Genomic DNA, 23,660 nt, shown 5'->3' with positions numbered 1-23,660 from the left:
AGGGTGACCTTGGGGCCAGTCACGGTCTCTCAACCTAAACTACCTCGCAGGGTTGTTGTGAGGGGGGAATGGGGGAGAACTGTGTACGCCACCTTAAGCTCTTTGGTGGAAAGCTGTGTGACAGAAATAACCAATATCTTGGGCAGCAAAATGTCTTGGACCAGCTCTGCTTGGGAGCAACTTCTGTGATAGCAAACCCCAAGTCCCTTTCCACTTGACAATTTTTGCATTCCCCCCCCCCCTTTGTCCTTAAAGTGAAGAATGGAGAAGGACGGGCGAGAATTGCAAAAGTCTGTTTTTCTTCTCCTAATGTGGCCCAGAAGCAGACACACACCCCAGTCTCACATTTGCCACAGTGGCAGGGCACCTGTCTTGGCCTCATCATCCAGCCCCAGCCACTCTCTGCCCCCATTTGCAGACCCCCCCTCTCCCTCCCCCCCCCACCGCACTTCCATTTATAGCCGCAGCCCAGGCTGCCCTCCCTGACTCCAACCCAGAGGCTCTGGCATTGCTGTGCCTGGAGCCCTCCTCCCCCTCCTCCCCCTGCTGCTGCTGCTGCTGCTGCTCTGAGCTGTTGTGAGCTGGTTGCTTTTTCTGTGTGTGGAGTCACCCACCTCTAGGAGGAGGGTTGCAGCCTGCTGCAGTCACTCCTGGCAAGGCAAAAAGTTTATTTGACTTTATAAAAAAGAGAGAGAAAGAGAGAGGAGAAGAAAGAAAGTGACGTAAAAAAATCTTAAAGAGCTCTTTGGCAGCAGATAATCTGGGAATCGGACCATGTGAGAAGAAGGGGTGTACAAAAAGACAGTCACCGGTGCAAAGTGACCCATAGGATCCAAAGCAAATGTAGGTGGGATTGGTGAGGCCGGCTTGGATGAGCCAGTGCAGGACAAGCGCTCCTGAATCCGCTGGGACACGCCAGGTATTTTACGCTTTATTCTCCCCCCACCTCTTCTAAAAGTGCCCTGTTTGGTAATTATGAGACAGAAGCTGGGGAGGGTCTTTTCCTTTGCCTTCCCCAGCAGAGCTAATTGTGCTTTTGCTCATCTTTTTCAATCTTTATTTTTTAAAAAAAAAAAACAAAAACCTGAGATGGCAACGGTAATGCACACCAAAAAAAGTCTGTATATATTTGCATGAGAGGCTTTTATGCCCCTGCTGCACTTAAAACAGACAGTCAGACAGTGAAATGTTCCTGCAGCTCCAAGGGACAGGGATGGGGGAAGGACAGGGACGGGGACAAGGGAGCCTTTTGAATTTATTTATTTATTTATTTGTTGCTGCTTCAAGTTTTGCTTGAGTTAAGAATGTGTTCCTTCCTCAGCTTTTCTGTCTGTACATGCTTGCTATCTCAGTTATTAGCGTCAGCTTTGAGAGACGGGTGAGCAGCGTGTTTCAACCAGCTTTTGACCAAGTGATCGGAGCAGCCCTTAGCCGTACTGCAAGATGCAACCTCGTTATTTTAGAGAGAGGGCAGGAGGGAGAAAAAGTGTGCTTTAAACAAAAAAATAGTAGGGACAAGACATTTCAAACAAGAACAATGATCCAGTTAACTTGGGTGCCTTGCTTTTCATGTTGGTTAAGACAGGAAAAACTGCCGCAGCTTACCTGACAGCTTACTGATGTCAAAATATTTCATATTTTCACAACACCTCTCTCACTCACACACCTGTACAGGTGAGAGGGGTATGTGGGTGTCCCCCTCCTTACAGAGCAAACGGATGGAGCTTATTTTGGTGACAAGTTAACAATGCTTCACTTGAACTGGGCAGAAGCAAAACAAATTTCACAACATGCATGGGTCTATGAAAATTACAAATGTGGTATAAAGTGCAGGATGACGGGTGCTTTTGACCTCCAAGAACATTAAAAAGATTGGGAAAGCTGAAAGGGAGAGAGATGCAGCAGATGTGGAAATATCTGAAAATATGTTTGGGGTTCTTTTGTTTCTTAAGACAGTTGCAATGACATATAGGTGGCTCATTACAGCACAGGCAACAAAGGAGGGGACCCTGGCCCCAGGGGCCATACATAGGCATGAGGGAACGAGGAATGTCACTGTGCCTTCTTAGTTCTGATCTGCTCTCAAGGAAGATGGCTATCAAAAAATAAATATATCCCCCTCATTCTGTTTCTGACCTGTTTTAGGACTTTGGAACCTGGTGAGCTAATTTAAAAGTGATTCCTAGTACATGTTCTCACTTTCTTGGCATTACAGCGCCATGCCTCTTGATAGCACAGCTTGGCTCTGCCTCTCCTGGGGAACCAGTTGAAAATCTGGGAATCAAGAGTACATATGCTACTGTGACTTTAAATTTATAACGGACCAGTCCAGCGCAGGGAAGGGCTGTGGCTCAGTGCGGAGAGCAGATGTAGGAAGTCCCAGGTTCAGTTCTCAGCATCTCCAGGTAGAGAGCTGCTGCCAGTCAGTGTAGGCAATACAGAGCTAGTTGGCAGTTTCTTTTGCCTTGGCAAATCTTCCATGCTCTTTTTTGCATTGTGTTTTAAATGGAAACAGGAGTGTAGACCAGCCTCCCCCAACCTGGTGCCCTCTGGATGTTATGGATTACAGCTTGTAAACCGCCTTGTGTATAGTAATATAGAAAGGTGGTATACCACATAAAAGTGAAATGAAGCTCTCATCAGCCTCCAGACGTGTGCAGGGTTTCTGGCTCAGTTTTTCCAGCTGGAGAATAAGTTGTCTTTGAAAGCATTAGGCGCAAATGCAGTTGACATTTTGCTGGGTGTTCACTTAGGTTAAGGGGCAACAATATGCAAGCTATTTGAGTTTCACAAAGCTCTGCCTGGAGAAGAATGCTGTGGAATGCAAAAGCTTGTACACGTGCTTCACTAACTCTCAAGGTACAAGGTAGGTTTTGAAAGATATATTAAATCACACCAGTGGCAGCCTGATTCAGAGAAATGGTCGACCACCACAGAATCCTCTGCCACAGACCAAGGATCTTGGCTTTAGATGGCTTTAAAGGGTCACACGATTTCGTGGAGGGGTAAGACTGCAGAAAGCTCAGAGACAGGATAGCCAAGTGGAACCTGAATGCACAGAGGTGGTTTACCTCTGAGTAAGTTTCTGGGAAGCAAAGCTGGAAAGAGGGCTATTGCCATCATTTCCTATTTGTGGGCTTCCCAATGGAGCCTCTGTGGACGCTGGATGCTGGGTGAGATGGGTCCCCTTTAGGGACTGATCCAGCTGCAGGGGGACCGCTGTGTTCTTACACTAGATTGTGCCCGGCACTTGGAGACATGCAGAAGTGTGTGACTGCAAAGGCTTCTAATAGGTACTTGGTTCTATTTATTGTTAATTACTTAGAGTGCTGCAGAACTTAATGAGATATAACCGGTGGTCTTCTTGGGAGAAACGGTTCATATTCCCACAGTCCACAAATTTCTTTTGGTCCTTTCTACAAACAACAGATCTTCCTAGGCAGAACATTTTAAAGTTTGTTTTCTGCTGCGAGGGAGCCCGTCAAGAGCTGGTCTAGCTCAAGCTGCGCACGGCATGAATGTGAAAAATAGCGAAAAAAGGTCTTTGCCCAAAGGAGTCTGGAATTTCCACAGATTCGTCAGGAATGCAGACCATAATAAATAACAATAACAATAAACATAGACTCAATTGTGGAAAATTGAAGGTTTGTGTTTTTCTAGACAATTGGCTCCGGAGCTTGTTGTCTAAGCTGGGAAGAACTTCAGAGACTGTTTTTGTTCTGACTGGGAAGCTATGATTGACCCCCAAAAGATACTAAAAACAAGCTTTAAAACACGGCTGGCACTTAGCACACAGGCAAAAAGCCACCGCACCCCAGTGCATCTGAAATGTAAGGGCAGACGAGAGCGGAGGGAGAGGAGAGAGAAAGAGACAGGATGAATGAACAAGTCAAGACTTCACAAGCGCAGTAAGAATGAAGTGGGGAATGGTTTCATAAAGGGACCTACAATCTTCAGGAAAAACAAGGTTGAGGTCAAGGAAGACTTCTTAGAAGTGAGGAGAGGGAAAGAGAAGGAAGTAATCTGAGCCAAAGTTTTGGAGTGGCAGAGAAGCATGACCCGGGGTCAATGAGGTTTGCATAGGGCTGGAACAGATTTTGAGCGCAAATCCCATCCTTTGGGTTTTAGATGGAAATGGATGGAATCCTCTGCCTGAATCCAGAACACAGTTCTTAAAGGTTGATATGGGGTGGATCCTTCTCTCTTTTAGGGGAGGTCCATAACTCTCTGGTAGCAGCCTCTGCTTTGCATGCATGAGCCCATTCACCCCCAGCACCTCTAGTGAGAAAGGGACCAGGGAGCATGTGATGCGAGAAGACTCTTCTCTGCACGGGGAGCCAGTCAAGAGTAGACAACATTGGGCCAAGTGGACGAATCACCAGATCTGGTAATATGGCGCAGAATGGTCACAGCTCAGAGGGCAGAGTGTATGCTTTGCAGGAATAAGGTCTCTGCTTTGATCTCTGGTCTCTCCTGTTAAAAGGATAAGCTAGCATGTGATGGGAAACATCCTCTCAGACTATGAACCCAGACATTGCTAGCTAGAAAGACCAAGAGCATGACTTGGTATGAAGAGATTGCTCTACAGCTTCCATCCCTTCTGTGACATTGGAGGGGTCACTTTATTGCACAGACTGTAGCCCAGGTAGGGATGAATGTATTTGTCTATTTCTCTTAGTTTCTCATTTTTCCAGCCTAAAATTCTGTTCTTCATATTTCTGCGTTAACTTGCAATTATTATTATTATCTTAAAAAGTCGTAATGAAAATTAATCAGCAAATTAGGATTGAAATTTCTCCTAACGTACAGATTTTTTTGCCAGTGATTTCCCTTCGTATAATGCTTCATATGTTATTTTTACAAATGTATGTGGTTTTTATGCACTCCAAGCAATTTTTAGTGCAAAATATGTGGTTGCTGAACTGCACCGCAAATTTCAGGTTAGTGTAAGAATTTCAAAGGACAGTTGTGTTACAATTTGCTTTGGAAAATTGCTAATTTGCTAGTTTTGCATTGAAATCCAAACTGAACCAAATTCCTCCCCATGGTAGTAGATTTTTGAAACGTATTTTGCTAAACCCTGTTCCAAGCATCCATTCTTACAAAGGAAGTTGGCCCCATCTAGCACCGAAGACTCCCCAGTGAATGAAGCAAGTGCTCTTGGGCATAAAATGAAGCACAGCTAAGCGCAGTGACATAAGGCATTTGAGTTATGTACTGAATCCAAAAGTGAAGGGAAATATTATCTCACAAAACCAAACACAGACCCACTAGCCCCATTCAAAGAGCCCTGCTTTCTGGTTCTGCTGCCAAAATGGTGGGGGTGAGGCTGCCAACCCCTATCGGACCACAATCCATGGTTGGTGGGCTTGGCTTTGATAAGTCAGGAATGTACCAGCCTCCATTAAATTGTGTGCATGTTTGTGGGTGGGTTTATTTGTTTTCTTACCACTGGGTGAGGGAGAGAAATTGTTCTCCTTTTTGCAAGTGAAACTGGGGGGAAACTTTTAAGCTGTACTTTGATGAAGATTTGGTGTTTGGCTGTGAGGGGCACAACAGAGTGGCCTCAAAGACCAGCTACCTATCCCTGGCCTGCAAGATGCATTTTAAATGCAATTGCCTTGGCCTACGGCAAAGTTTCCTTTTGCAAATAAATCACCCTGAGTAATCCCCACTCAAAACTGCATGAACTACAGTTAGATAACAGCCAGGCTACCCATATACATTCATTCCTGAGGTCGGGGAGGAATCTGCACTCTTTCCCATGAGAGTCTGAAAAACTGAAGGGGTGAAATCTCAGGTGTTACCGTATTTTTCGCTCTATAAGAAGCACCAGACCACAAGACGCACCTAGTTTTTGGAGGAGGAAAACAAGAAAAAAAATATTCTGAATCTTAGAAGCCAGAACAGCAAGAGGGATCGCTACGCAGCGAAAGCAGCAATCCCTCTTGCTGTTCTGGCTTCTGGGATAGCTGCACAGCCTGCATTCGCTCCATAAGACGCACACACATTTCCCCTTACTTTTTAGGAGGGAAAAAGTGAGTCTTATAGAGCAAAAAATGGGCAGGGGTCTGGCATGGGTAAAGTGTGGGTAACTACTAAAAATGCTCCCTAAATTAAAGTCTGGATTCAACCCCTGCAGGATGCATCCTACAGGGAATGCTTGATTTTTAGAGGGGGTTTGGGGGGGGGGCGTGGTGTTAGTGCCAGGACTGTGTCTGGTTCTTGTGAAGAAAACTGAACGTTAAGGAGCATCTGAGCTTACAGAAAGTGCCTTTTCCTCCTCATGAACTTAAAAGCACAGCCAACTTCCACACCTGGAGACTGCTGATTAGATGTTGTTTTCCAGACTGACCCCTGGCACTTCTCCTCCATAGCAACCAACTATCAGCCAAGAGGCTTTCTGGGTGAAAAGTCCATTCCCATCTTTGCAGCTAAGGGGCAAGGGTTGCATCTTGGTGGTATAACACACACGCTGTTCATGCAACAGGTCTCAAGTTCACTCCACGGCATCCCCAAGTAGGGCTGGGATAGCGTTCTGCTTGAGAACCTGGCAAGCTGATGCCGGTCAGTGTAGGCATTATTGAGCTAGATGGACATACGGCCTGATCCTGTACCAGGCAGCTTTTGCTGAATAAGCCAGACTACTCAAACGAATGGGGGGACCCTAACGGCTCTGGGAGAAGGGCCCACAGCTCAGAAGCAGGAAGCCTGCTTTGTGGGCAGGAGGTCCTGGGTTCAGTCTGTGGCATCTCCAGGTATGGATGGAGGAGATTCCTGCCTGGAACAGGAGACAGCCACTGCCAGGCCACATGGGCAATACCAACTGAGATGAGCCAATTGTATGACTCTGCATAAAGCAGCTCCCCATGTTTCTATTCAGAGCAGCCCTTTATTAACAACCTAGGGGACTGGAATCTGTTACCACAGCTCAGTGGTAAGCAGGGATTCCCCCCCCCCCCAGGATCTCAGCTCTGGCACCTAGAAAAATAGCACTGGTGATAATGTAAGCAGAGGGTCTCAGATTTAATCCCCAGCATCTGCAGGCAGGGCTCAAACCACTGTAGAAGCTCTGCTGGATGGCCCTGTGATCTGCCTTGCATATCTCCCTCCCACGTTCCACAGCGGAGAAGCCTCTTTTCCCTTAGCTTGCCTCTGAGCAAAGGTGTGCCTGAACCCTCCAAATGTCTCCCAGAGCCCCTTTCAAGGCTTAAGCTGTGCTTGAGAAAAAGAGCAGCCCCAAAGCCGGGTGCACTTTCCAGGTTGTATGTTTTTTATTAGCGGTGCTTCCAGCTGTTGAGGAACAGCCAGCCAGCCTGTGTTTGCGTAAGAGTGACCTTTCCAGCGGCTCAGAACAAAAATAGATAGTAATAAACTCTTATCCTTGATGCTGTTCACTGGAGGACCTGGAAAGTGTTGGGTGGTGACGGGCAGAACGGCAGATGGCGAAGGAGCCAGTCCCAGGGGGAAGTGAGCCCCAAGGGGTTTAGCGCAGACTTTGCCAACCTGGCGCCCTCCAGATGTTTGGACCACAACTCCCAACATCACCATTGGCTGGGACTGATGGGACCCATGGGCCAAAGCATCTGCTGGGCACCGGGATGGCGAAGTCTTGTTTAGTGGATACCTGCTGCCCCAAACTCTTGACATGGCTGCGTGGTCTTTCTTTTTTTAAAGGTGCCTGGGCAGCCTGGCTGTTAAGCAGACCAATCCACAGTTAGACAGGCTGTTGCTTACTTGCCATCAGCCGTCCAGTGCTGTGCCACTTGGAAAATGTTTTTTTCCGTATCAGCCCATAAATTTGTTGATGTTGTTTTTCTTGATTTTTTAACTGTGAAATCACTTTGGGATATCTTACGGGAAGCAATTCATAAATGGAATCAAATATAGAAATAAAACAATATAGAAATAATAGAATGGCTTAAAGCACTATCCCTGCATACATATGGAGGCTCCATTCAGATATTGGGTTGCTAACTGTGGTTAGTCTCCTCCTTTTGGGATAGCTGCCTTAAGGTGGTGGCTGTCAACACGTCCTGTGGCAGTGAGCAAATTCCATGAGCAAATCTATCTATGGAATTGAGCCGTAATTACAAATGAGTTACTTATAGGTATATAAAAAAGTTGAGGCACTGGGAGGATGTGACTCAGCAGGAGCCCAGGGTGGCCTTAACCGAAGCTGGCTGTGGAACGGAACGTGAAGATGATTGGGGAAAGTTCTCTCCCAGGGGGCCTGTGACCGGTGTCTCATTCTCTGCCATTCTATCAAGTCCAATCCAGAGGCTTAAAGTCCACCTGGGTTGCCTCTCTGCAATTGTACCTGGCACTGAATTGCTCTTGCCCAGGTTGTGAAATCACTGGGCTTCCAGTCCCAGCGTGGTTTTTATTATTTTCGGAGGCTGGCTGAGCCCTCCAGTGGCAGAGCTCCGAAAGGATGTCCCAGGCGTGGGATCCTCACGGGAAAACCTGAAAGTGCTCGGTCTCCTGCTCTGTGCCATTTGCTGCTTCAGGGTCTTTGTAGATAGCTGTGCGCTAGTTGATGATTAACCAAGGTATGACAATTGCAACATGCGCATGGCCCTAGAGATCCAGGTTTCTCTGCATGGGAAAAGGAGCTAGCAGGTGATTGCATGGGGAGCCTTCACCGTGCCCTGGAATTTCAGGATTCAGCAGGTACAAACCCTTTCTTCTTTCTCCTCTTACAAACTACTCCCACCTGGCCACAGCCGGGAGATGCTGATACTGGATTGTTGATTAGAGTTCTCTGATCTACTAAGGCTCCTGTGGGCTGCATGGGGCACATCCTCCCCACTTTCCCCCTTCACAACAATCCTTCAAGGTAGGTAAGGCAATGAAAGTGGGCCAAAGGTCCCCTGGTACTTCATGGCTGAGTGGGGATTTAAAACCAGGTCTTGCCAATTAAGTCCACAGGATGTTGCTGTGGGATGATGAGGCTGATGAAAGTTGTAGCTCAAAACGTCTGGAAGCCACAGCTTGGTAACGGCTGGTGAAAACCTTTACGCTGCCTATAATAGGAACTGGCCAGGTGTCCCTACTCCTCTCCCAGAAGAGCACTGGATGGAGACAGGCAGCCCTGTCCCCAACATCTGATGATCTGAGGGGTGTCCTCTCTTTTAACTGTTTTAGCTGCATGCTGTCCATAGATCATTAGTTTGCCCAATGCTTTTTCAAAGAAGCCACTTACACTAGGCTTGTCCATCACAACACCTGTGTCAACTATATGCTATGAACGGAAAGCGCTCAGAAGCTACTTTCATGTCTCTTGGGATGTTGCTCATAACTCCCAAATTATGAAAGCACCTTCATCATTCATACTTGTGGTTTTCGGTCAGATTCCAGCAGTTAAGTGAGCGTAAGAAATACAGCTGTTTGTTTAACCTATCACACACTAAAGTTATGTAATAACCAGCGATAGTCTTTTCTTAGAACTATAGAATTGTAGAGTTGGAAGGGACCCCGAGGTTCATCTATTCCAACCCCCTGCAATGCAAGAATCTCAACCAAAGCATCCAAGGCAGGTGGCCATGCAGACAGATGGTGCCCAGAACTGCACACAATACTCCAGGTGTGGTTTGACTGAGGCAGAATAGAGTGGTACTATGACTTCCCTTACTTACTTAAAACTTACAGAAATGCATTAGGGGAAATTACTTGCAGAAATCTGTACATTAGTCAAAACTGCATACAAAAATCAGTTTATTGGGAAAGATTTGAACTAAAGTGCTGAATAATTTTCATGAGGATTTTTTAAAAACAAATTTGCAGATTGCTGTAAAAATGTGGAGAACTGAATGTAAAATTGGAAAAATGAGAAGCTGGGAGAAATGAAACTGAAAGATCCTTCCATCCCTTCTTGTAGGTAAGGCTCAATGACCCAATGTGGCACCTTCTCCAACTAGCAAGTCATATACCGTATTGGCCCGAATATAAACCGCACTCGCAAATAAGCCGCACCTTTAAAATTCAATAGGAAAAAAGAAAAAAAGATAATACCTGAATATAACCTACTCCCTTAAAATTGGGTTACAGGGTGAAAATTGCTGCAAGCCAATTTAAGCCTTTGATCTTGCAGGCCCGCAAAGATTACCGTACAATCGCTAAAATCGCTATTCAATTGCTACAATTCTGAAGGCACTCAAGCTTGCAAATTGGCAATAAAACATTTTTTGTTCTGTTTTAACATATTTCTGTTTCAGCAGTGATATCGTAAAAGCCAATTTTTGTAAGGTCATGAATTTAAGCTGCACTTTAACTTTTCACGGTTGGAATTTGGGGGTGGGGAGGAAGTGCGGCTTATATTCAGGCCAATACGGTACTGTAGGAACATGGGAAGGTGCTTTACAGCATCTAGACCAGAACTGCATCATCTGACAGGCTGCAGCTCTCCAGCGCCTCAGGCAGAGAAAGGCCTTTCACATCACCTGTTAATCCATTTTGACTGGACATGGAGGGGTTTGAACCTGGGACCTTCTGCAGGCAAAGCAGAGTGCGCTGCCACTGAGCTCCTTTCACTCTCTTAGGAACTGATGATGCTTCCTTATACCAGGTCAAACAATTTGCCCATCTAGCTCCCTGGAAGGCAATATCTGGGGTCTCCAGCAGAGATAATTCCCATCACTGCTACCTGAGACCTTTTAACTGGGGGGTAGGATTCAGGATGCATGCAAAGCAAGAGGTTCTACCACAGAGCAATAAACCCCACTCCAAACATCAGCAAAGTTTCCACGATTTTCGGTGCTCATCACAGCACACCGTATCCCCACAATCTCAGGGTGGACGGTGGCTGAGGAGAACAGAGTTCTCAGGGGGAGGGGAGGGTGTGCTTTCTTTGAAATAGCCAGAATTATGACAATTTAGAATTCTGCAGCTGGGAGGAAGGGAGGGGCTTTAAAGAAGCTGATCTGGTAATGCCAATGTTCAATAAGCAATGCTTTTTAAAAATCACGCAAACACGACACCACAGAAATTAAGAGGGATGGATACATTGCTTTCATATGTTGCTTTATGCCAGAGGAAGTCAATACCTCTGAATGCCCAGGATGCTGGACTAGAAGCACTGTCTGATTTGCGCATCCTCAGATATCTTGGTTTTACTTTTCTAAGAGTGTTTTGCACCTAACATAAGGTAAAAAGGTAAAGGGACCCCTGACCATTAGGTCCAGTCATGGCCGACTCTGGGGTTGCAGCGCTCATCTCACTTTACTGGCCGAGGGAGCTGCCATACAGCTTCCGGGTCACGTGGCCAGCATGACTAAGCCGCTTCTGGCGAACCAGAGCAGCGCAGGAAACACCGTTTACCTTCCCGCCAGAGCGGTACCTATTTATCTACTTGCACTTTGACGTGCTTTCGAACTGCTAGGTTGGCAGGAGCAGGGACCGAACAACGGGAGCTCACCCCGTTGTGGGGATTCAAACCGCCAACCTTCTGATCGGCAAGTCCTAGGCTCTGTGGTTTAACCCACAGTGCCACCCGCGTCCCTTTGCACCTAACATAGTGCACCTTAAATGTTCAAAGCCAGCTGGCATGTTCAACCGTCCTGTAAATTAGACCGGTATTATACTCTCCACAATGAAGACCGGGTGGGACAGAGGGAGTATGGTGTGACTTGAACCACAAATGCTCTGGCTACGGCACTGCTCACCCAGCACAACAGCGTGGCTGTTAGATCATTCTTCCCCTATTTGGCCAGATTTCCGTTGGCACAAGACCTACCTGATTATAAAAACAGAAGGGAGAGGTTATTACAAATAATGGCCGGGTTCCAAAGAGCTACTTTGGGCGCGCCTGAGAGTTTGAGTAGGTCAAATCGTGACAGCAGGTACAGCAATTGGACATGAAATCAGAGCATTTGTGTCCACTGAGAGGGATCAATGAAACAGAATGAAGAGAGGGTGGCAAGGATAGATCCTTTAAAAAATACTATTAAAAGAAAAAAGAAAAGTCAGTGCCAATTAGACTGTCGTTGCGGGGGCAGAGGGCAATAGCAGCGTCTTTTCCTAAAGTAGTAATAAGAAGGCCAACCATTACTGCAAATCTGGAGAAAGATGCCAGTAATTGGAAAGCACCAAGAGAGCCAAAGTCCATTGCCTATGTCAGACTGGAGCTTTGTCACTAGCAGAAGAGGATGCTGGACTAAGGGGGCTTTGGTCTGACCCAGCAGGGCTCTTCGTATATTCTTAGGAAAGGGCCAATTAACCAGAGGGATGCAACTCCAGGATGGAAATGGGAACTGCACAGACCTGGGTCTGCTTCGTTGGGATAATAATTGTTATGGCTCTCCTCATGCTTACATGGGAGTAAGCCCAACAGAAAGGAACAGGGCTTGCTTCTGAGTAGGTGTGTATAAGGCTATACTGGAAGAGGAACATTTTGTTCTGCCTGGTAGAGTTATCAATGTGCACAATATAAGTCATACTCTAGAGTAGACTTACTAGAATTAATGGACTAAGGCAGATCCATTAATTTCAGAGGGTCTACTTTGAGTAGAAATTAGTTGGGTGCAATTTGTTATTCTTACCTGCATGTAACAGCAATGTCTGGCCCTGCTGCAGGGAAGGCATTTTGAGGTGCCGTTGAAGATTACATTCACGCCACTGTTTGGTGCCATTTGAATTTTATGCCCTGACATGCCAATGATTCTTGGTTTGACTTTAACCAATTAATTGCTTAGCTAAATCAAGTTTTAAAAATTATCTATTGACTAAATGGCACCCCTGACTGAATCAGACTTTTTAATATAAGTTAATTCTTTTTAATGTAAGTACTCATTTAAAACAAACAACTACGAATGGCAGGCAAAATCTTAGGAAAGGCTTTTCTTTTTCACTCCCATGAGGAAGTTTTAAAGAAAGCTCTTGTTATGATGTATGCATGCCCCCATCTACAAACTAATACAGTATGCTTCCACCCCTTCAAAACTAATGTTTAATTCATATTCAAATTAACTGCAGGTAGTATTGTTTGAGGGACGTGGGTGGCGATGTGGGTTAAAGCACAGAGCCTAGGACTTGCCGATCAAAAGGTTGGCGGTTCGAATCCCCACAACGGGGTGAGCTCCCATTCCTCGGTCCCAGCTCCTGCCAACCTAGCAGTTCAAAAGCACCAAGTGCAAGTAGATAAACAGGTACCGCTCTGGCGGGAAGGTAAACGGTGTATTCGTGTGCTGCTCTGGTTCGCCAGAAGCGGCTTAGTCATGCTAGCCACATGACCCGGAAACTGTGCGCTGGCGCCCTCGGCCAATAAAGCGAGATGAGCGCCACAACCCCAGAGTCAGCCACGACTGGACCTAATGGTCAGGGGTCCCTTTACTTTTACTAGTATTGGCTGAATGAATCAAGTGAAACTCACACAAATAACCAAATCCTATTTCTGAGCTTTTCTTCTCCATACCTCAACTTGAATGCTGGTGGGCTGGGCTGGGGGGTCACAAGGATGTTGTGCAAGTAAGTAAAATGAAATGATTTGGTGACAGTACTAGCAGCAACATCACTATCACCCCAGTACCTGCCTGTTCCTTGCTACTGCCATAGAGGGCCGGCCCTATTATTAGGTAGACTGAGGCAGCTGCTTAGGCAGCAGATACTGAAGAGCCAGCCCACCCCCATTCTGCCATTCTGCCTGAGCTCCCTAAGCTGTCCTGGTGCTCCAAGTGTGGTAGAGGATGCGATCCCACTACCACCACAGAAGTAAGAGTCACCCTGGTTGGGTTCTGTATATGGAATGGTGAGAGACCACCACCTTGTCCTTCACATTATACAGCAAAATGCCTTTAAGTACCTGCATCATTGCAAGAGCTGAACATTGCCTTCTACAATCTTGCCGCTTACAATTATTCTTCTATCTCATTATTAAATAAAAAAACAGAAGTGTTTCATTTCTGTACGCATGTTTATGTAAAATAAGACCATATAACCGATCGATAATCATCTTGCCATTTTCTTTTCCCCTCCACAATTAAAATGTTGAGCTGCCTGTTTCCTCAAACATGCTGCAGGGCCCACAGCTGAGCAGCTGATGCTGGAAAACCCACAAAGGAATCTGTGGCTGGAAAGGCGGTCCTAGTGGAAGTCCCCTGCAGATGGATAGGAAGGCTGCCTTCTAACCCACTGGAATGGAGAAGGCAGCTCCCAGCGAGACCCAGCCCCTCGCGCCTCCAAAGGCCTCGAACTGTAAGGAAGGGGATGACTGCTCAGAGAACGGACTCCTGATCAAGATCACAGAACCTAAATTCCAACTGGCGGAGGGTGCAAACCAAGCCCACCCTAGCCAGGGAGAAAAGGAGGAGACAACGAGCCCTGTGTCCAATGGGATTTCAGGAGCCCAGAGCCCAAGTCCTTGCAATGCGACAGGGGGCAGCGAAGGCACCCCTCCCACACCCGCTGCTCCCATGACCACCACCCTCTGTGTGGCAGAGGGGCAGCAGCAGCTGATGGAGCTGGATGAGAGGGAGACTTGGAGCAAGAAAGTGGACTTTCTCCTCTCTGTTATTGGCTATGCAGTAGATCTAGGAAATGTATGGCGCTTCCCTTATATATGTTACCAAAACGGAGGAGGTGAGTGTCCATTGACTGATTTGATTCAATATTTGTAGTCTGCTTTTCCAAACACAAATGTTGAGCTCAAAGTGGCTCACAAGAGTCAGTTACCCTGCAGCCCCCCTGCTTAATCTGGGCACAGCACCGGGGCCTTGCTCCTCTAACATATACTTGGGGGTGGAGCTGGATGGTGGTGCTGTGAACTAACATCTCCCCCCACCCCGAAAAACCTGCAGCACAAAGCAAGCAAAGGCCAAGCGAGAACTGGAGGTAAGGCCGATTGCAAGCATTTATTTGCAATTAAATAAAGACTATGTATATATATATATAGGGACGCGGGTGGCGCTGTGGGTTAAACCACAGAGCTTAGGACTTGCTGATCAGAAGGTTGGCAGTTCGAATCCCCGCGATGGGATGAGCTCCCGTTGCTCAGTCCCTGCTCCTGCCCACCTAGCAGTTCGAAAGCAGATCAAAGTGCAAGTAGATAAATAGGTACCGCTCTGGCGGGAAGGTAAACAGCGTTTCTGTGCGCTGCTCTGGTTCGCCAGAAGCGGCTTAGTCCTGCTGGCCACATGACCCAGAAGCTGTCTGCGGACAAACGCTGGCTCCCTCGGCCAGTAAAGCGAGATGAGTGCCGCAACCCCAGAGTCAGCCACGACTGGACCTAATGGTCAGGGGTCCCTTTACCCTTTTTATGTGTGTGTGTGTGTGTGTGTGTGTGTGTGTGCTTGAGACTCAATTCTCTCATGCCACCCAGCATTCCCACTTAAAAGATGCTGACAGGCAGGGCTGGGCAATGTCAGGTTTTTAACATCACAATGTGTCGCCAGCCAAACATTGCAACCTGGTGATATGCAGCAACAAGCTACGTTGAAGGCACAAGGTGAAACTGTCGCAACTCTCAATGCAGGAGCTGAGGGGCTTTCCTCCCAGCGCCTCGCAGGTCAGGGATGATACAGCTTGTTTGCACTGCTGAGCTGGGGGGTGGGAAGGCTCCCGCCCCCCAGCTGAGTGAGCCCTATGCCTCTCCAGCTTGCATGTGAGGCATAGGGGCTCATTCAGGTGGGGGAGCAGTGGGAACAGTTTAAAGAAGCCGAGGAAGGAATAAGTTGTATTGGCCCGGCGATACAGCTTGCTCCTCCCTCTGCAGCATGAGGGGCAGAGCGCGATGGTGGCTTCATGCAGCAGTATAGCACAGGTGAAACCGCTGCTGCTCCTGAGTCCCTCTGCTACCAGCGGCCTGATGTTGAGCATGGCACTGGTAGCAGAAGGACTCAGGAGCTGTGTCGGTTTCACCCATGATATACTGCCAGGTGAAGCCGCCATACATGGTCCTGGGCGATGTATTGGTACATCGCCCAAGCCTACCAACAGGTTACAAAAAAGAACACACACTCCAGCATGGAAGCAATCTGTATTAACTGAGGGATTCTTAAAATCGCTCCTGGAGCTGTGGACAAAATAGGGAACTATCCCTAAAATAGCCCCATAGAGGCTGGGCGGCATGAAATGTTGACAACCGGCTGGAGAGGAAGATAAACAGATCTAAGAAAGGAAAGAAACCGCATTGTTGCCCCGATAAAGTCATTTCCTGACTTGTTCATTCTGATAAGCTATTTTGCAATGTCCTCAAGATGGAAGGGAGAGCTGGCCACAGGCATCAATGGAGATATCAAAGATTTTAATGTAGCTGGGATTGAACACACATACTCCCCGCCCCCAAAGCATGCACAACTGAGCATGCAACAGGCCAGCAAGGATTCAGCTGGCTGACGGGTGGAAAACTGGGCTTAGGGGAAGGGGAGTAGTTGGGGTCTTGAACAGCAGTACTCCACACAGCAACATTGTTGTTGCAACACCCCCACCTTGTTCCCTCTATTTCTGGCACTCAGAGACCTTTGTGGACACAGTGCACCCCCCAGTCACAAGAGGAATCTGTCAGCATGCTTGGGGAAACACCAAGATTTTTAGAACTTATATTAAGGAAGGAGGAGCCAAAGGAAATGCTGACTGACCTTTGCTGAGCAGCATTGGGGGTGGGAGGTCAAGGGAACTGAGTCTTCTGGGGGAGGGCACAGCTGACTGGCTGGCATCTTGATCAGAAACACTCCACGCTGCAACATTTTGTTGCGTAGGCCACTTTTTACCATCCAATGCCTCTCTGAATGGTGTTTTAACATTGGTCCCTTTGATTCAGGAGCTTTCCTCATCCCGTACACAATCATGGCTATCTTTGGAGGGATCCCACTCTTCTACATGGAGCTGGCACTGGGGCAGTATCACCGAAATGGATGCATCTCAATCTGGAGGAAGATCTGTCCCATTTTCAAAGGTAATCCTCAAGGGGAAATCTTTATTCTCAGAAAGACTTGCATGTAGAATTCTGGGTCATAGTTAAAGCTGCAGAGTCCCTGGCGTGTGGAGCCAGGGGCTTTCTGGGGGAGGATTCCAGGCATATGTGGAGATCAGGCGTCTTAGACATGTAATTCTGCATTGACTCTCAAAATCCATGCATAAAAATTTCTCTACTTACTATGAGCAGTTCCCAATAAATGCACACACATGGAAAATGACTGACAATGCCATTTTATATGCTGTTGCCTGTGCCCTCATCCATGTTTTTTATGGCCTGTGCTGGAGCTCCATGGCTGCATAGGAACCTCTGCACTCAAGAGCAAGTTACTGGAGCTCCATGTGTTGCATGGAAGCCTCTGCACTACCAACAGATCACTTAACAGGAACAGCAGAGCACCCGTCTTTCTTATGTTTATGCCAGCATTTTCTATCTATCCAGGAATTGGCTATGCCATCTGCATCATTGGCTTCTACATTGCCTCGTACTACAACACCATCATGGCATGGGCCTTGTACTACCTCATCTCCTCGTTCACGAGTGAGCTGCCCTGGACCAGCTGCAAAAACCCCTGGAACACCAACAACTGCACAAACTACTTCTCCAACAAGAGCACCGCTTGGACTGCCAACTCAACCTCGCCGGCAGAAGAATTTTACACGTAAGTGCATGTAAGTGGAGAGACAGCCATGCCAGAATAAAGTGGAGCAGGGTGGGTGGGGAAGGAGCTTTCGAGGAGGGACGGATGTGTTAAACCCTGTGCTTTCTTTATATGTAGGCACTGGCTCAGGTCTCCTAGTTAGCAACTGCTTTTCATGAGCATCAGTGAGGGTTAGTGGTTCATTCTTTATGAACCTTGCAACAACCTCTGAAGCTCTCTGCAACATCAGCCTTGGTCATTCCCTAACTAGGTCCCAGGGAACACAAGATCTGCTAGAGCTGTGAGAAACATGTCAAAACACACAAGGTTCCTAAGTGCCCAAAGCATTCATGAACAGAGGAGGATGCATTCTGGATCTCTGGATGACTCCCTGCTCTGTTCTCACCTCCTTCCAATCCGTCTCTGCTGGTGGCACGGATACCGGTAATTCTGTCTGAGAATTCTGCACTGAGCAAACCACCACTCCTGATATAGAAAAGCAAAAGAATTGTCCACCCTCACAGAGAAAGCTGCCCAATGTATCTCTGCATGAGTCACTATTCTGAGTGTAGCCCCTCCCAAACAGAAAGCCTACATAGAATTGTGACTCATGCAGAAACATACAGGCCTGGTTCACATTTAACACTATGTCATTGTTCATTTATCAAACCATGAATTAAAAACAATTTGTCCTATAGATGATCAAACTATGACTTGTTTCTCCAAAGCTTCTTCTGTTTTCCAGCTACTCTTGCCTCATTAGAATGTGAAGTGTCTGGGGTGGGGTAGCCAAAAAAGCCAAGGGTAATGTTTTCACAAGTAGCTCCAAGCCATAGTTAAAATAACTAAAGTTTTAGAAGCCAACAGTAAACCATGGCTTCAAGTCACAGTTTGTTGACCGTAAACAAGCCACAGTTAAAGTACTGGGCAGGGTCTGCACACGTTTAATAAACCAAGGTTTAATGTTACAAGCGATTCGCACCATAAAAAGTATGCTTCATAGTATAGTGTATAAAGGAAGCCCTTTCAGGGTATAAGAATGAAGTGGCATCTCCCATTTTAATCAACAGGGGAAATGTGTGCCGGAATTGTCAGAAGTTAGAACCACCCCGCTAACTGATGCCAGCCGATTCCTCGAAATCAGGCTGTAATCAGGCCTGGCTCAAGATGTACATTGTTTTGATTGCCAAAGAAAGGAAATCCAAACCATTTTTGTTAAAAAACTAACTGAAGTAAATAACTGCCACTTTTTGAACAGAACTGGCATGAAATTGACATGAGGTAGCCAGCTCTAGGCTGTTCTTCCTTCTCCCCTGCTCGTACCCAGGAGCAAATCTTTAAATGAGGAGAAGCTGATGTGATTCCCTCCAGACAATATTGGGCTCCAATTCCCATCAGCAGCCAGCATGGCCAATGGTCAGGGGGATGGTGGAAGTTGCTGTCCAACAACATTGCAAGGCTACCCTGTCCCTGACCTCCCGTTTGCTTGGCTTGCATCCAACAGTGACATTGATGGCAAGTTCCCAGTAGCAAACCCCACTCCATCCCACCCTCAGGACTCATGGACTTGAAGCAAACGTCACCCGCTTGAAATGATCCCTTTGGAAAGTCTGCATCCCAAAGGATCCCCAACACGTCTGTTTCCTTTCCATTTCAGCCGCCACATTCTCCAAGTGCACAGATCCAAGGGGCTGGATGACCTGGGAGGAATCAGCTGGCAGCTCGTCCTGTGTTTGATGCTTATCTTCACCATTGTGTACTTCAGCATCTGGAAAGGAGTCAAAACATCTGGAAAGGTGAAGAGCAAGGCCAACAGCAGGAGGAGCTACGCCAGGATTGTATCTGGTGGTCAGGGATGGAGAATCTGAAGACCCAGGGGGAGAGACGCATGTGGCCTACCAGGCTTCTCCATTCCTTAGTGTCTTAGGGGCCTTCACAGACCACACCCCTTCATCAGGCAGCACCCTCACCAGCCCTGCCCTGTCCCCTTCTCAAGTGCATTTAGCTGACTTGAATGTGTTCTTGACATATGAGAATGTATCTAGCTTGTCTGGCTAGAGGCTGGGGAGATGGTATGTGCCGGTGTGTTTGTAGAAACTTCTGGCTTTTGCATGGCTGGGATACAGATTACCATATACAGTAAGTGTTCCATCCATTTTTACCTCTGGTCTGGCCCAAGCATGGCATATGGCCCCTGGAAGGTTGCCCATTAAGGGAACGTGGCCCTCAAGCTGAGAAATGTTCCCTACTTCTGCCACCAAAAATAGGGAGAACACTTTCATGTTCCTGACTGGCTTGAGAAGCAGCTGGAATGATCTGAGAGTATTCTGAAGTTACCCAAGCTGGTGGCCTCCTGTGATCTTGGCTAGCACTCAGTGAGGATGTCACCATTCTTCCTTCTGGCTGTGTGTTAGGAAGGCCTTTTCTATAAAGATTTGTCAGTGTCAGGGGTGCAGACACCACAAGCCTCCCAAATATGAGGCAGCAGGCAAGGCGCCACTAGGCCAGGAAACCCCATCTGTCCCATGGAGCAGGTCAAGAGGAAGGAAGTTCAGACTCAGGGGAGTCTGTGCCACTTCCTTGGGGTGGGAAGAGACAGGGCTTTGGCACAGGATGGGATAGTTCATGGAGCTGGCAGAAGAGACCCCCGGAACTAGGGATGGGGGTGGGGGAATTTTATAACATTTGCACATTTCCAAATTTTGCAAGGCAGTTTTCCAGTCAACTAAAATGTACAGAGATGAATATTCTAAGGTAAAATGTGCATAAAGAATAGTTAGTTAAACTAGCACACAAAAGCATGTAACATTTGCTTTGCAAACATGTATATATTTGCTAAAAATGTATACATTAGGATAAATTTGCGCTAAAATGCTGGTCTTTTTCTTATTTGCCTGGGTCTTTGGATAGGGACATTCAGGCACTGTCGATATTAAAACTTTCATTTCAATCACCGTTTTTAGATATGGTCTTGTTGGGTTTTATGTTGCTAGGCACCGTGGGCATGTTTTGAGTTGTGGTGGAGAGTGGGCTATCAATTTAATAAATTAATATTGCTGCTAATTCAGAGCAAAGTTTTCATCCTTTGTGCTGGTGGTTTCCCTCAGATGAATCCTCAGTCTTGATTTCTTCTCCAAACAGGTTGTGTGGGTGACTGCCACATTCCCTTATGTCATACTCTTTGTCCTCTTAATACGGGGCGCGACCTTGCCTGGGGCCTGGAGAGGGGTGGTCTACTACCTGAAGCCCGAATGGGATAAGCTTTTTGCTACTGAGGTAAGCAGGGGGGAAGGCGGGTGCAATAAATCAGATGAATGGATCGGCTACCTTAAAAGTCCTGTGGCAAATGCAGAGTAATGTACTAGATTTGGGGATGGGGGGTGAACCAGGTGCTCTGTCAGCCTTCTCCCAACCTAAGTAAAAATCTAGGTAATTACTGGTCAGTTGCCACTTTCTCCTTCTTGAGCAAGGTTCTTGAGTGGGTGGTTGCAGACCAGATCCAGGCACTCTTGTATCCCTGTTAATTCTCAACCTTTCAGCAGCTTTCAATACCATGGTATTTCAACCGTGGTATCCTTCTGGAGCAGCTGTCCAAGTCAGGTGGTGGGCGGCACCACTTTGCGGTGGTTCTGATCCTACTTGGTTGTTTCCTGAGGGTAACGCTTGGGGAGTGCTCTTTGGCCCTGTGTAAGTTCCAAGGTTTACCGAAGTCTGCTCTGCAGCTACTTGGAGCAAAGCTGGTAGTATGCTTGCTCCTGCTCTATGGTATAATGTTCCTGTCGAGATACAACACATACCCATTATCTGCATTTTCTGGAAACAGCTGGAAAACAGGATAAATGGAACTTGCAGAAGAAGCTTGCCTGCAGACTGTCTGCTGAGTGTATAAGGGATAAGACAGTCTCTCAAGTATCCTGTTCCTGAGCTGTATAGGGACTTATGTTAGTAGCAAATTGACAGCCAGTGCAAATCCCGCAGGCAGGATGTGTTATATGCTGGCAGTAGGTTGCCCCCACAAGCCATCAGGCACTGCATTCTGTATAACAGATGCAAATGTCATTTCCCCCTGAATAGTTATGAAAGACTCAGATGAGGTTGGGGGAGATTTTGGCCCTCTAAGTAATAAATACAGCTACTATTGAGATTACAGGTTCTAATATTCGCCAGCCAGCGGGCTCCCGGTTGATAGGAGAGAGTTCAATGAAGAGGAAATGAAGACACATCGTTCTCTGATAAAGCCACATCTCCAATAAGGCCCCGTTGCCTCCCCTAAAAGTAATAAAGGGTGTTAGTATTGTATTGGATGTTTCTGAAGCGAAGAGCGAGGCCAGATTGCGATCTCTGTGCTGTTGATATATGGCCACAAAGCTTTCATGTGGTGGCTCCTGGGGCAGGAACGATCTACAAAGTTGGGCAGTGCTCAGCTTTGAGTCTGGAGAATAAAAAGGAACTGGTTTGTTCTGGAAAAAGCGGGAGATAAGGCGGCTAGTCAGGAAACGGATCTTGGGGTGATGGGAGAAGGACAGCTCAGAGATGTCAACCCAGTGTGGGGCAGCTGAGTATAGCAAATTCCATCCTAAGTACTGTACTATCAAGAAAGAACTGAAAATAAGTCTGCCAGTGGTGTAATGCACTTGAATAAATCTATGGGGTGGGTGAACTTGAAATATAGTGTACAGTTGTGGTCATCTCATCTCAAAAAGGATATTGAAAGAACTAGGGAAAAGTCACAGCTCAGTGGTAGAGTATCTGCTTTGAGTGCAAAGGGTCCCATATTCAATCCTCAGCATGTCCAGGTAGGACTGAAAATGTCTTATGTCGAAAACACTAGAGTACAACTTGATCTGCTATGGACCACTGGTCTGACTCAGTACAAATGTGCAGAAAATAGCCACAAGATTATCATGGATTAGCATTTTCTCTATAAAGGAAGGCTATAAGGGTTTTGGATTTTTTTTAACCAGAAAAGAAAAAACGGTAATTAAGGAGAGAATTGATGGAGGTTTGTAATACTATAGTATGATGCAGAGAAATTGGATAGAGAGGCAACTAGGAGTCACTCAATGAAATTGAGTGGCAGGAGAATCAAGACAGGCCAACCCTCTCCCCCAATGTAACTTCACATACTGCATTATTAAGATATGGAGCTCACTGTCACAAGATGCAGTGATGGCCAGTAGCTTAGATGGCCAGCTGTGGGGGAAGGCCTTAGTGGATCTACTGTGGGGAACCCATGGAGTGGCAGGCCACTGTGACTGTTGTTGCCTTGCTAGGTCTTCAACTTCAACTCCATTGCCTCTGCTACAAAGCAGTCGTCCCTGCCTGTATCTAACTGATAGCTTCCTCAGTTCCAGCAAGAGTCACCATAGTAAACTCTTAACCCTAAACTCTTGAAGCACAGGGCTCAAAACACAAACTGGAAGCTGAAAGCGCTCGCTCCTTGCATGGCTTCCCAGAACAACTCTACTTTTACCGATACCCTTTTTAGTGAGCTGTGTCTGTTGATTCTTTTCTTTTTAGGTGTGGATTGATGCAGCTGCTCAGATCTTCTTCTCTCTCGGCCCAGGATTTGGGGTCCTCCTAGCCTTTGCAAGCTACAACAAGTTCCATAACAACTGCTACCAGTGAGTTTTCTCAAGGTGGAAGATTACTGGGAAGTGTGTGGGGGGGCTCAAATTGCCATTGTGGAAGACTCTAACAAACATACTGATGGTTTACACATAGTTCTAATTATTTACACTCCAAATCAGACCAGCTGGAGGGTACAAGGAGAATTTGTGTATGGGGTATGTGTGTGTGTGTTATATCACAAGCGTGCCCTGATTCTCAGAGGGGCATGTGTGTTTCCATTACAGGGATGCTCTAGTCACCAGCACTGTGAACTGCCTGACCAGTTTTGTGTCCGGGTTCGTCATCTTCACCGTGCTCGGGTACATGGCTGAGATGAGGAACCAAGAGGTGGCAGACGTGGCCCGAGACACAGGTAAGCAACCAAGGATGGGCAAATGTGGCCAATCTCAGTTTCTCATTTTTTCCAGTGTTATGTTCCATTTGCCCCATTTCTGCAGCAGTTTGCAGTATGGTTGGGTTGTTGTTTTTTAAGTGCACCTG

The 23,660-nt window shown here is 46.8% G+C and overlaps 1 protein-coding gene across 6 annotated transcripts in view; it reads left to right on the top strand.

The window, feature by feature from the left end:
• The first annotated feature begins 504 nt into the window (after window positions 1-504).
• The window catches only part of SLC6A4 (solute carrier family 6 member 4), a 36,777-nt gene continuing 13,621 nt past the window's right edge, over window positions 505-23,660 (top strand). Inside the window, exons 1-9 of one of the 6 annotated variants that reach the window (XM_079955604.1) lie at window positions 8,567-8,673; window positions 9,787-9,880; window positions 14,016-14,574; window positions 16,754-16,888; window positions 17,351-17,570; window positions 19,207-19,345; window positions 20,691-20,825; window positions 23,070-23,173; window positions 23,405-23,532. In XM_079955604.1, coding sequence (XP_079811730.1) covers window positions 14,133-14,574; window positions 16,754-16,888; window positions 17,351-17,570; window positions 19,207-19,345; window positions 20,691-20,825; window positions 23,070-23,173; window positions 23,405-23,532 — 1,303 coding nt within the window. In that variant the 5' untranslated portion in view covers window positions 8,567-8,673; window positions 9,787-9,880; window positions 14,016-14,132. Of the gene's footprint in view, window positions 920-4,272; window positions 4,388-8,566; window positions 8,674-9,786; window positions 9,881-10,865; window positions 10,926-13,630; window positions 13,745-14,015; window positions 14,575-16,753; window positions 16,889-17,350; window positions 17,571-19,206; window positions 19,346-20,690; window positions 20,826-23,069; window positions 23,174-23,404; window positions 23,533-23,660 lie in introns of those variants that run through there. The other 5 variants (XM_079955600.1, XM_079955603.1, XM_079955602.1 and 2 more) reach the window with 5 other exon arrangements.

The sequence above is a fragment of the Podarcis cretensis genome, assembly GCF_951804945.1.
Source record: "Podarcis cretensis genome assembly, chromosome: 15".
Lineage (NCBI taxonomy): Eukaryota > Metazoa > Chordata > Lepidosauria > Squamata > Lacertidae > Podarcis > Podarcis cretensis.
This window is presented reverse-complemented; position numbering and strand designations above follow the sequence as displayed.